General features: G+C 40.4%; 1 protein-coding gene across 1 annotated transcript in view; it reads left to right on the top strand.

Moving 5' to 3' along the window:
* Positions 1-14,490, top strand: part of LOC126260833 (F-actin-monooxygenase Mical) — a 556,018-nt gene that overhangs the window by 348,298 nt on the left and 193,230 nt on the right. Inside the window, exon 13 of the mRNA XM_049958228.1 lies at positions 12,719-12,954. Within this exon, the coding sequence (XP_049814185.1) occupies positions 12,719-12,954 (236 nt within the window). The remainder of the gene's footprint in view (positions 1-12,718; positions 12,955-14,490) is intronic.

Raw genomic sequence — 14,490 nt, forward strand, 5'->3', positions numbered from 1 at the left:
GTTACATTATAGATGATTAATTTATTTATTTGCCTGTTCTGTTGGTGTCATCACTTGTGGTCAGCAGTGAAGGGTATGTAATTTTTAACTGAAGTATTGCACCCTAGTAGAAAAATAATAATAGTGAAAAGGCATGATATGTCGTAATAAGATAATCAGCATGGCCTAAGAAATTGAACTCATTACATGTATATATTGATTAGTAACTCTCATAAATATGCTTTACAGATTATGTATCCTTTGCATGTGTAACATAATTTGTGCGCGCGCTTGTGTGTGTGTGTGTGTGTGTGTGTGTGTGTGTGTGTGTGTCACAGACAGACAGAGAAACAGAGAGAGAGAGAGAGAGAGAGAGAGAGAGATATTAGTTGTACTAATACACACACAGCTTTACTAAACAGAAGTGTTCATAGAATCACGTATTGACTGATGTAATGAAAAGAATAATGCAACAGTGGCACAGTGATTCTGTAAGTGGCAGTCAGATGAAAATGAGAGAGTTGGGAAAAAAAGAAAAGAAAAAAAAGGGTAGGTGAACAGTCTGTTAGATCAAAAGTAATCACCATAAGTGTTAATACATTTATTACACTGTGGCGGATGATGGTCCATGCATTCAGGGAAAAATTTTTCGAGTTGCCTACAGAACCATGACTTTACCGAGGTGTGCACTTCTTTGTCCAAAGCAAATCGATGGCCAAAATCGTCTTTCTTCAGGGCTCCAAAAATGTGGAAATCACTTGTTGAGAGATCGGGACTATATTTCAGGACTTCCAAGCAAATCTCCTGCAGCATAGTTGAAACATCCTTGGCAATATATGGGCAGGCATTATCCTGCAACAGAGTGATGCTGTCCATCAACATTTCTGGCCGTTTGGAGTTGGTAGCACACTTCAGTTTTTTCAAAGTATCTATGTACCGCTGTGCTTTAATTATGATGCTGTGTGTTCTGGAAATTCAATCCTTGCAATCAAAGAAAAAGGTAATCTTGGGTTTCCTGTAGATCCCGTGCCTGTTGTTTCGACTATGCTGTAAAAGTTTTGCTGGGAAGCCGTTACATATCCTCCATACAGTCCTGATCTCTCCCCATGCGATTTCCATACTTTTGGGGCCCTGAAAAAAAGACATATGTAGCTATCGATTTGATTCGAATGAAGAAATGTATGCCTAGGTACAATCATTGTTCCATAAGCAATCACAAACACCTTTCTGTCAGGGCTAGCAGCAATCTGTGACAGTTTGCTGATGGCCCTGTGGTGTAGCGAAAGGTGTCATTGAGTGACTGTAGAATGATACAAAATGACTTAGACTAAATTTCCAGTTGGTATAATGAACAACAGCTTGCTCTTAATGAAGAAAAATGGAAGTTGATGCAGATGAGTGGGAAAGAACAATCTTTTAACTGTTGAAAACATTATTAATTTGATGCTTGACTCCGCCACTTCAATTTAATATCTGGATGTAACATTGCAAAGTGATATTAAATGAAACAAGCATGTAAGGACGATGATGTAAAGATGGTAGTAGGGAAGCTGAGTGGTCGACTTTGGTTTACTGGCAGAATTTTAGGAAAGCATAGCTCAACCACAAAGGAGACTGCATATGGAACTCTCGAGTGATTCTTCTTGAGTACTGCTTGAGTGTTCAGAATCCCCACAAGGTAGAGTTCAAGGAAGATGTGAAAGTAGTTCAAAGGCATGCTGCTAGATTTGTTACCTGTGGCTTCAATTAACACACAAGTATTGTTAAGATGTTTAGTGAACTCAAATTGGAATTTATGGAGTGAAGACAACATTCTTTTTGCAAAATACTATTGAGAAAATTTAGAGAAGTTACTTTTGAAGCGGGTTGCAGAATGATTCTACTGTTACCAACGTACACTTCACGTAAGGACCAGGCCTCAGGGGAAGGCATATAGACATTCATTTTCCCCTCACTCTATTTGCAAGTGGAACAGAAAAGGAAATTACTAGTAGTGGTGCAAGATACATCCATCATACAGTGACTTACAGAGTATGTATGTAGATGTAAATGTAGTCAGGAAATGAATATCTTGTGTAAGTGTATGAAGGGGGTGCACATGGGTGTTGGTTTTACTGATCACATATTCACTTTCTTTCAGTTAGTCATTTCTGCATTATGGGCACTATTGCACCTTGACAAAAAACAAACAAATGAAGGTTGGGTTGGCATTGTGTAATTTAGTTTAATTATCTGCATGTTCAGTGGCTCATAATTGTGACCATTCACTATGATATGAAATTACCTAAATTCAATGACAGACGATTTTATTTACTGGGAAACTAAAAACTCGCACCTGGATCCACAGGTCTTTCTTATAGACACAAAATAGCCATTGATAGGTTTAGTTCCTACTGGAAACTGCTGCAAGTCACTGCTCACATATCCAATTGCAAAGGAATCTTATTGACAAGGGATAGGTTTATAGCAGAAGACATGACAGCTTCTTGACATCATTTGATCAGCCTGTGCAGAAACAATGGCTTTTATTTTTTCATCAAATAAGCTTTCAAGTAAAATATGCTGCTACCCAGTGAGTTGAAAATAAAGTGCTCAATCCTTTTTTTGGGGTGTGGACATGTCTAGATGGTCTTCTGCATTATGCAAAATTAACTATTGAAGAAAGACATTCACTTATTCTTGAAAGAAATCATCACTTGAAGAGGCTTTTAATTCTACATACATTCATTTACATCATATTGGGTTCTTCTTCTGGATACTACACACCTGTCACACCATAAAGGAGGTTATTCATCGCTGCCTTCTGCGTAAAATAGCGTGCGACATTGCCAGTCAAGAAACAGGAGCTCCACTGCTAGCCGACTGTATAATATCACGCAGACCCTTCTAAGTCATTGGAATCAAATTTTGCAGGGGCCTTGTACTCCTAAGCAATAAGTATTACAACCAAATGCTATATTACACTGTTCACTTGTGTAGAGCCTTTCACCTAGAGCTAATCCACAGTTCAACAACAGGTCAATTTTTGTTGGCCCTACTGAGATATATTTACAGATGTGGCATTCCACACTCCATATACCAAGACAAAGCCCAAACATTCCATGCAGCCAACAAGGAGATAACAAAACTGTGTATGGCCACCACTGCTGTTAAGACCACCAATGTTTCGTGCAAAAGGCATAACATGGAGGTTTACAGCTCCACATGGGCTTGGTGAGGAGGATGTTGGGAGAGGATGGTCAATTCAATCAAACTATATCTTTAAAAAGTACTTGGATGCTCCAGCATGGAAAAAGAAGGGCTACAGACTGTTCATTAATACTGAAGTTGCCTTCGATTTGAGGTCAGCCGCTCAAAATGAAGCCAAAATTATCTCACTGGCACACTTCCTTGTGGGGAGAGACTCACAAAATAGTCAACAGCATCCAAGCCCCCAAATACAACGAACTTGATGAGAGATTTTAGACTCCTTCACTAAACAGTAGAAGATTTCTGGAAGTGCTGGAAGGAAAAATGTTGTACACTCTTGATTAATTTACACCAAGTCAAGCGCCCAGATAGAAGACTGGGGAGGATTCAAACAGGTGATGCCATCCTTCTGCTAGAAGCAGTTTTCTTACAAATCATGTGGAAGAAGGCAAGAGTGCAGGAGCTGTAAAGAAGGCAAAGATGAAGTCCTGTGCACAGCCATCCTTGTAACTTCTGGTAGAAGATATGTCACCATGTCCGTGCAACTGGTTTTACTCATGGAAACAGACCATGACGAGGAGGGAGGGGGGAGATTGCTAAACAGCATCTCAGCATTTGTATCTGTGTCCCTGCATTTGTAATTAAAGGCATTATGCAACTTGCATAATCTGTAAGTTATGTGTAAATTAAATTGTATGTTGACTGGACTTTAAATAACTTTCTATTTGCTCACAAGATGACAATGGCAGATCATTTTTAAGCTCTTCTAAAATGTATTTCCTAAGAAATAACAAACCACTTACAGAAAAAAGTGTGTGTAATTTAAGTACGACTGTAAAAGTAGCTGTGACTACTGAAAGACAGTGCCACTTGTTGCCCACACAAAATCATATGTACAAATAGTTAATGCTCTGTTAATAGAAATAAATCCAGCTGATGATGATGGTATGACACTCCAAAATGTGTAGTGTGAATAACAGTGTATGTGACTGGTTACAGTCATTTTTATTTTCAGTTGAAACAACAAAACATTCTGCTGTAATATGTGTGCATTTTATTCAGGCATGTTTCTGGCAGACTGAAATATGTCACTAGGATGTGTCGCCATTAGCAAAGTTACAGGAACAGTGCCTATATTACTGCTGGCAACTAACTGAAGTCCTGCTTGACGTGCTTGGATCAAGGAACAGTCGGAATTATAGTTGTAAATTGTTGTAGTTGTGCTGGGAAAGTCCCTGAGCTACAAGTGCTAATAGAAAGCACAGAAGCTGAAATCTTTATAGGTACAGAAAGCTGGCTAAAGCCTGAAATAAGTTCTGCAGAAATTTTTACGAAGTCTCAGATGGTGTTCAGGAAAGATAGATTAGGCAGAATTGGTGGTGGAGTGTTTGTGTCTGTCAGTAGTGGTTTATCTTGTAGTGAAGTCGAAGTAGATACTCAGTGCGAATTGGTATGGGTGGAGGTTATACTTAACAGCCGAACTAAGTTAATAATAGGCTCCTTCTACCGACCCCCAGACTCCGATGATATAGTTGCTGAACAGTTCAGAGAAAATTTGAGTCTCGTAACAAATAAATACCCCACTCATATGGTTATAGTTGGTGGGGATTTCAACCTTCCCTCGATATGTTGGCAAAAATACTTGTTCAAAACTGGTGGTAGGCAGAAAACATCTTCCGAGATTGTCCTAAATGCTTTCTCCAAAAATTATTTCGAGCAGTTAGTCCACGAACCCACGCGAATTGTAAATGGTTGCGAAAACACACTTGACCTCTTAGCCACAAACAATCCAGAGCTGAGAGAGAGCATCATGACTGATACAGGGATTAGTGATCACAAGGTCGTTGTAGCTAGGCTCAATACCGTTTCTTCCAAATCCACCAGAAACAAACGCACAATAATTTTATTTAAAAAAGTGGATAAAGTGTCACTACAAGCCTTCCTAAGAGACAATCTTCATTCCTTCCGAACTAACTATGCAAATGTAGACGAAGATGTGGCTCAAATTCAAAGATATAGTAGCAACAGCAATTGGTAAGAGATGGAACTGATCCCCCATGGTACACAAAACAGGTCCGAATGCTGTTGCAGAGGCAACGGGAAAAGCTTGCGAAGTTCAGAAGAACGCGAAATCCCGAAGGTTGGCTAAAATTTACAGACTCGCAAAATTTGGCACAGACTTCAATGCGAGATGCCTTTAATAGGTGCCACAACGAAACATTGTCTCGAAATTTGGTAGAAAATGCGAAGAAATTCTGGTCGTATGTAAAGTACACAAGCGGCAAGACGCAGTCAATACCTTCACTGCGCAGTGCCGATGGTAGTGTTACCGACGACTGTGCCGCTAAAGCAGATTTATTGAACGCAGTTTTCCGAAATTCCTTCACCAGGGAAGATGAATGGAATATTCCAGAATTTGAAACATGAACAGCTGCTAACATGAGTTTCTTTGAAGTAGATACCTTACGGGTTGTGAAGCACCTCAAATCGCTTGATACGGGCAAGTCTTCAGGTCCACATTGTATACTGATAGGTTCCTTTCAGGTTACGCTGATACAATAGCTCCCTACTTAGCAATCATATACAACCGCTCGCTAACCGATAGATCTGTACCTACAGATTGGAAAATTGCGCAGGTCGCACCAGTGTTTAAGAAGGGTAGTAGGAGTAATCCATCTAACTACAGACCTATATCATTGATGTCGGTTTGCAGTAGGGTTTTGGAGCATATACTGTATTCAAACATTATGAATCTCCTCGAAGGAAACGATCTATTGATACGTAATCGGCATGGTTACAGAAAACATTGTTCTTGTGCAACGAAGCTAGCTCTTTATTCGCACAAAGTAATGGCTGCTATCGACAGGGGATCTCAAGTTGATTCCGTATTTCTAGATTTCCGGAAAGCTTTTGACACTGTTCCTCACAAGCGACTTCTAATCAAGCTGCGGGCCTATGGGGTATCGTCTCAGTTGTGCGACTGGTTTCGTGATTTCCTGTCGGGAAGGTCGCAGTTCGTAGTAATAGACGGCAAATCACTGAGTAAAACTGAAGTGATATCAGGTGTTCCCCAGGGAAGCGTCCTGGCACTTCTGCTGCTCCTGATCTATATAAATGACCTGGGTGACAATCTGAGCAGTTCTCTTAGGTTATTCACAGATGATTCTGTAATTTACCGTCTAGTAAGGTCATCCGAAGACCAGTATCAGTTGCAAAGCGATTTAGAAAAGATTGCTGTATGGTGTGGCAGGTGGCAGTTGACACTAAATAACGATAAGTGTGAGGTGATCCACATGAGTTCCAAAAGAAATCCGTTGGAATTCGATTACTCGATAAATAGTAAAATTCTCAAGGCTGTCAATTCAACTAAGTACCTGGGTGTTAAAATTACGAACAACTTCAGTTGGAAAGACCACATAGATAATATTGTGGGGAAGGCGAGCCAAAGGTTGCGTTTCATTGGCAGGACACTTAGAAGATGCAACAAGTCCATTAAAGAGACAGCTTGCACTACACTCGTTCGTCCTCTGTTAGAATATTGCTGCGCGGTGTGGGATCCTTACCAGGTGGGATTGACGGACGACAGGACATCGAAAGGGTGCAAAAAGGGCAGCTCGTTTTGTATTATCACGTAATAGGGGAGAGAGTGTGGCAGATATGATACGTGAGTTGGGATGGAAGTCATTAAAGTAAAGATGTTTTTCGTCGCGGCGATCTATTTACGAAATTTCAGTCACCAACTTTCTCTTCCGAATGCAAAAATATTTTGTTGAGCCCAACCTATATAGGTAGGAATGATCATCAAAATAAAATAAGAGAAATCAGAGCTCGAACAGAAAGGTTTAGGTGTTCGTTTTTCCCGCACACTGTTCGGGAGCGGAATGGTAGAGAGATAGTATGATTGTGGTTTGATGAACCCTCTGCCAAGCACTTAAATGTGAATTTCAGAGTAGTCATGTAGATGTAGATGTAACTGCAATGGATTTACATGTATTGCAGTTTAGGTTGTAGACTGACTTCTTAACTAATGGTCACATTCGTACATCATTAATGATTAAAAATTATGAATTTCAATAAAAAAATTGTTGTGTTAAAACTCTGTACTGTTTTCACAAATATATGACACATTTGATCAGTGACAAAAATGACTAAATAGCTTCCTTCTTCTTCTTTGTGTGTGCATGTGCATGCGAACTTCGTTCTTCTTTTTGTGTGTGTGTGTGTGTGTGTGTGTGTGTGTGTGTGTGTGTGTGTGTGTGGAGGGGGAGGTGCGGTTTTTTGCACGTGTACATGCATACATTTTTAGAGTTGTGTCAGAGTATACTCTGTGTTAAACAATAGACACTAGTGTGTAATCATACGTAGACCAGAATTGTATGCCAGTAACACTGACTGTGTAATGATAAGAATAGCAAAGTTAATGAGATAAATAAACTGTTCAAAAAATGTTTTGCACTTTCTGCATATGTGTGGATGTGGGTGGGCTTAGTCAAGGGGGAGCTGGGAGCTAGCGATGAAAGGAAATCTGTGGTACTAAAACAGCAGACAGCTGTGTTTAGGGTCCTTTATTAGGAACCCCTACCAGTTTCATTGCTTAAACGACATCTTCAGGTGAGCGTACAAATTGTGTCATGTTGTTGTTGTGGTCTTCAGTCCTGAGACTGGTTTGATGCAGCTCTCCATGCTACTCTATCCTGTGCAAGCTTCTTCATCTCCCAGTACCTACTGCAGCCTACATCCTTCTGAATCTGCTTGGTGTATTCATCTCTTGGTCTCCCTCTACGATTTTTACCCTTTACGCTGCCCTCCAATACTAAATTGGTGATCCCTCAATGTCTCAGAACATGTCTTACCAACCGATCCCTTCTTCTAGTCAAGTTGTGCCACAAACTTCTCTTCTCCCCAATCCTATTCAACACCACCTCATTAGTTATGTGATCTACCCATCTAATCTTCAGCATTCTTCTGTAGCACCACATTTCGAAAGCTTCTATTCTCTTATTGTCTAAACTATTTATCGTCCATGTTTCACTTCCATACATGGCTACACTCCATACAAATACTTTCAGAAACGACTTCCTGACACTTAAATCGATACTCGATGTTAACAAATTTCTCTTCTTCAGAAACGCTTTCCTTGCCATTGCCAGTCTACATTTTATATCCTCTCTACTTCGACCATCATCAGTTATTTTGCTCCCCAAATAGCAAAACTCCTTTACTACTTCAAGTGTCTCATTTCCTAATCTAATACCCTCAGCATCACCAGACTTAATTCGACTACATTCCATTATCCTCGTTTTGCCTTTGTTGATGTTCATCTTATATTCTCCTTTCAAGGCACCACCCATTCCGTTCAACTGCTCTTCCAAGTCCTTTGCTGTCTCTGACAGAATTACAATGTCATCGGCAAACCTCAAAGTTTTTATTTCTTCTCCATGGATTTTAATACCTACTCCGAATTTTTCTTTTGTTTCCTTCAGTGCTTGCTCAATATACACATTGAATAAAATCGGGGAGAGGCTACAACCCTGTATCACTCCCTTCCCAACCACTGCTTCCCTTTCATGCCCCTCAACTCTTATAACTGCCATTTGGTTTCTATACAAATTGTAAATAGTCTTTCGCTCCCTGTATTTTACCCCTGTCACCTTCAGAATTTGAAAGAGAGTATTCCAGTCAACATTGTCAAAAGCTTTCTCTAAGTCTACAAATGCTAGGAACTTAGGTTTGCCTTTCCTTAATCTAGCTTCTAAGATAAGTCGTAGGGTCAGTATTGCCTCACGTGTTCCAATATTTCTACGGAATCCAAACTGATCTTCCCCGAGGTCGGCTCCTACTAGTTTTTCCATTCGTCTGTAAAGAATTGGCGTTAATTTTTTGCAGCTGTGACTTATTAAACTGGTAGTTCGGTAATTTTCACATCTGTCAACACCTGCTTTCTTTGGGATAGGAATTATTATGTTCTTCTTGAAGTCTGAGGGTATTTCGCCTGTCTCATACATCTTGCTCACCAGATGGTAGAGTTTTGTCAGGACTGGCTCTCCCAAGGCCGTCAGCAGTTCTAATGGAATGTTGTCTACTCCTGGGGCCTTGTTTCGACTCAGGTCTTTCAGTGCTCTGTCAAACTCTTCACGCAGTATCATATCTCCCATTTCATCATCATCTACATTTCTTCCACTCCCATAATACTGTCCTCAAGTACATCGCCCTTGTATAGACCCTGTATATACTCCTTCCACCTTTCTGCTTTCCCTTCTTTGCTTAGAACTGGGTTTCCATCTGAGCTTTTGATATTCATACAAGTGGTTCTCTTTTCTCCAAAGGTCTCTCTTATTTTCCTGTAGGCTGTATCTATCTTACCCCTAGTGAGATAAGCCTATACATCCTTACATTTGTCCTCTAACCATGCCTGCTTAGCCATTTTGCACTTCCTGTCGATCTCATTTTTGAGACGTTTCTATTCCTTTTTGTCTGCTTCATTTACTGCATTTTTATATTTTCTCCTTTCATCAATTAAATTCAGTATTTCTTCTGTCACCCAAGGATTTCTACTAGCCCTCGTCTTTTTACCTACTTGATCCTCTGCTGCCTTCACTACTTCATCCCTCAAAGCTACCCATTCTTGTTCTACTGTATTTCTTTCCCCCATTCCTGTCAATTGTTCCCTTATGCTCTGCCTGAAACTCTGTACAACCTCTGGTTCTTTCAGTTTATCCAGGTCCCATCTCCTTAAATTCCCACCTTTTTGCAGTTTCTTCAGTTTTAACCTACAGTTCATAACCAATAGATTGTGGTCAGAATCCACATCTGCCCCTGGAAATGTCTTACAATTTAAAACCTGGTTCCTAAATCTCTGTCTTACCATTATATAATCTATCTGAAACCTTGTAGTATCTCCAGGGTTCTTCCATGTATACCACCTTCTTTCATGATTCTTGAACCAAGTGTTAGCAATGATTAAGTTGTGCTCTGTGCAAAATTCTACCAGGCGGCTTCCTCTTTCATTTCTTACCCCCAATCCGTATTCACCTACTGTGTTTCCTTCTCTCCCTTTTCCTACTGCCGAATTCCAGTCACCCATGACTATTAAATTTTCGTGTCCCTTCACAATCTGAATAATTTCTTTTATTTCATCATACATTTCATCAATTTCTTCGTCATCTGCAGAGCTAGTTGGCATATAAACTTGTACTAATGTAGTAGGCGTGGGCTTCGTATCTATCTTGGCCACAACAGTGCGTTCGTTGTGGTGTTGGTAGTAGCTTACCCGCATTCCTATTTTCCTATTCATTATTAAACCTACTCCTGCATTACCCCTATTTGACTTTGTATTTATAACCCTGTATTCGCCTGACCAAAAGTCTTGTTCCTCCTGCCACCGAACTTCACTAATTCCCATTATATCTAACTTTAAGCAATGAAACTGGTAGGGGTTCCAAATAAAGGACCCTAAACACAGCTGTCTGCTGTTTTAGTACCACAGATTTCCTTTCATCGCTAACTCCCCCTTGACTAAGCCCACCCACATTGTGTCATATGAGACCCAAATGTTGGGATGGGTAGAAAACCCAACATTCACTGTCAAAATAACAGGAATCCAACACTTACATACAACTTGACAGTATGTTCATGTGGCACATTACTATTATTTAGACAATGAATGTTGGGTCTTCTGTCCTTCCCCACAGTTTGCTCTCATAATGTATATACCTGCCTGAGGATGTGGCTTTAAGCTGTGAAACCAGTTTTGATTCCAGACAAAGGATCTTACACACAAAATCAAAGAATGTAAAGTCCAGGTTGGAATAGCAACAATATTATGAAAAGGATAGTAAAGATAGTAAAGATGACACATTGAGTTAGTCAGACACAATGAAAAGACTGTTACAGATTCAGCTTTCAGCCAAAGCGTTCTTCAGAAAAGAAAACAAACACACACATTTGCACAAGCAGGCACATTCCACTCATACATGACTGTTATCTCTACTTCCATTCCTATTTTTTGGCCAGAAACTTGATCAATTGGCTGTGAACCTTCTAGATCCAAGACATCAAATGCTGGTGGCTTATTCAGAAGTGGCACTTGAAATGACGTACGAGAACAATTCAGATCAGTAATTGCAAGACAGAGGGAGAAGTCATTTTTTAGCATTCCATACTATGTACCAGATCTCATCACGCAAAATACTGCACTTGTTTCCTCAGTACCCCTTTCCATATGATCCATAAATCTTTAATACCAATCAGTGATTTATCATTAAACAACTAATGCTTGTACATGTTCCACTCACGTTAGTGTGACCACCTCCTGTGTTCCATGTCAATGTGCAGTAACACCTCACAGTTGGTAGATGGAAGCACTAGCAGTGGAGGGTATATAAAGCATTTTGGAGGATCGTGGAAAACAGTGCAGTCGTTGTTGTAACGCAGAAACCAAGTGATTTATCTGATCTCCAAAAGGGCATGATGGTTGGCTTTCAGGTTGAAATGGGTAAGTTTGTAAACTGTTTGTATGGTGCTATGGTTAAAATAACAGTGTGCATGGCAAAATGGCAAAACTGGCACTGAGGCAACTGTGGTGCAGCAGAGGCTACATGTGGCAGGGGGTGAACGATGGCTGCAGAGATGTGAACAGGTGAGTAGACATGCAACTGCTGAGCAACTGACTGCCCAGTTGAACCAAGGGGCAACCAACAGTGTCTCCTCAATGACCGTTCAGTGAATGTTGGCCTTCGCAGCAAGTGCACCCATGTTGACTGCTTTTCATTGGCAACAAAGGCTGAAATTTGCATACCACTACTGCAGCTGGACATCTGGTGACTGGCGGTGGCCTTTACAGATGAATCATATTTTATGCTCCATTGGATAGGTGGCTGTTGATGTGTATGGCATGAAACGTGTGAAAGCAAACACCCTGTAACAATCGTCTGAAGGGCCCAGTCCAGAGGAGGGAGGGTTATGGTTTCGAGAACATTTTCATACCATTCCTTGGGTGATCTCATCATTCTAGAAGGCACAGTGGACCAACACAATTAAGTACCTATCCTTGCAGATCATATTCAGTTTTTGACAGGTGGCCACATTAATGTGACTGGACATTGTTCAAATCCTTAATTCAAAGAAGTGTGAAAGGATAAGAAAATATCAAAGTGAAAGCATTGTTAACAAATTACGAAGACAACTAGATGGGATGAACATATTATGAGCATTAAGTTTTGTTTGTGTGTGTGTGTGTGTGTGTGTGTGTGTGTGTGTGTAAAATGTTGTTATTATATGATTGTAGGAGGGAACAGTAAAACTGTTACAGAAAATTTAATTAATTTAGTGTTTTGTACTGGTAATAAAATTACACTTTCTTCAGTTTTTAAGCTGCTTGTATTATTTGTACCATTTTTTTTATGAACTGCACTACTTACATCATGTTAATAGTGCCTTGTAAGTAACAGATTTATATCTAACTTTCTGTTGAAATATGAGATACTTTGAAATTGTAACTGTATGCATATAATATGGGTACATGTAATTGTGAGTACAATTTTCTTTACAGATTCTCAGGTACATCCAGACACACTTCTCCACTGGTTGAAGAAGCAAGTAGCTTTGTATAGTGATCTCCATGTGGAAAATATGACTGATTCTTTTAAGAATGGACTGATTTTATGTGCCATTATCCATCGATATAGGCCTGATCTCATAGATTTTCACTCACTTAAACCAGAAGATGTGTCTGCCAACAACCAGCTAGCATTTGATACATTAGAGAGAGAACTGGGGATACCACCTGTAAGTTACATGTGTTATACATCATTTGTCTGTATCACGCTTCAAATAAAATAAGCTTCCTGTTATGAGTCTTTCCTGGAACAGTCTTACATACAGCATTTATAAGAAATTTTATGCCAAAATAATAAGTTCGTACATTTAGTCTTGGTAATTTCAAATGTTGCTGTGGAACAGTATATGATCAAAAGTATCCAGACACCTGACTGAAAATGACTTACAAGTTCATGGCGCCCTCCACCGGTAATGTTCAATCTGGTGTTGGCCCACCCTTAACCTTGGTGACAGCTTCCACTCTCGCAGACATAGATTCAGTCAGGTGCTGGAAAGTTTCTTGGTGAATGGCAGCTCTTTCTTTGTGGAGTTCTGCACTAAGGAGAGGTATCAATGTCGGTCAGTGAGGCCTGGCACGAAGACGGCGTTCCAAAACATCCCAAAGGTTTTCTATTGGATTCAGGTCAGGACTCTGTACAGGCCAGTCCATTACAGGGATGTTATTGTCGTGTAACCATTCCGCCACAGGCCGTGCATTATGAACTGGTGATCGATCATGTTGAAAGAAGCAGTTGCCATCCCCAAATTGCTCTTCCACAGTGGGAAGCAAGAAGGTGCTTAAAACATCAATGTAGGCCTGTGCTGTGATAGTGCCACACAGAAAAACAAGGGGTCCAAGCCCCCTCCATGAAAAACTCGACCACACCATAACACTGCTGCCTCTGAATTTTACTGTTGGCACTACACACGCTGGTAGATGACATTCACCAAGCATTCGCCATACCCGCACCTTGCCATCAGATCACCACATTGTGTACCATGATTTGTCACTCCACACAATGTTTTTCCACTTTTCAATCGTCCAATGTTTACACTCCTTATGCCAAGCGAGGTGTAGTTTGGCATTTACTGGCATGATGTGTGGCTTATGAGCAGACGCTCGGCCCTGAAATACAAGTTTTCTCACCTCCTGCCTACCTGTCATAGTACTTGCAGGGGATCCTGATGCATTTTGGAATTCCAGTGTGAATGTTTGGATAGACATCTGCCTATTACGCATTACGACCATCTTCAACTGTCGGCGGTCTCTGTCTGTCAGTAGACGAGGTTGGACTGTGCGCTATTGTGCTGTACGTGTCCCTTCACGTTTCCACTTCACTATCACATTGGAAACAGTGGACCTTGGGATGCTTAGGAGTGTGTAAATCTCACGTACAGACATATGACACAAGTGACACCCAATCACCTGACCATGTTCGAAGTCCGTGAGTTCCGTGGAGTGCCCCAGTCTGCCCTCTCACTATGTCTAATGACTACTGAGGTCACTGATATGGTGTACCTGGCAGCAGGTGGCATGCACCTAATATGAAAAACATATGTTTTTGAGAGTGTCTGGATACTTTTGATCACATAGTGTATATAGTGCTGACGGTATGACTTGCATAATCTACTATGTATTCATTTTACTCTTAGTACATAAAACAAGTTTTAAGTAGTACTATATTAGTTGTGTCTTGTAAAATCAGTTTTTAATACTATATTCTT

This window comes from Schistocerca nitens, chromosome 5 (genome assembly GCF_023898315.1).
Source record: "Schistocerca nitens isolate TAMUIC-IGC-003100 chromosome 5, iqSchNite1.1, whole genome shotgun sequence".
In the NCBI taxonomy this organism is placed as follows: domain Eukaryota; kingdom Metazoa; phylum Arthropoda; class Insecta; order Orthoptera; family Acrididae; genus Schistocerca; species Schistocerca nitens.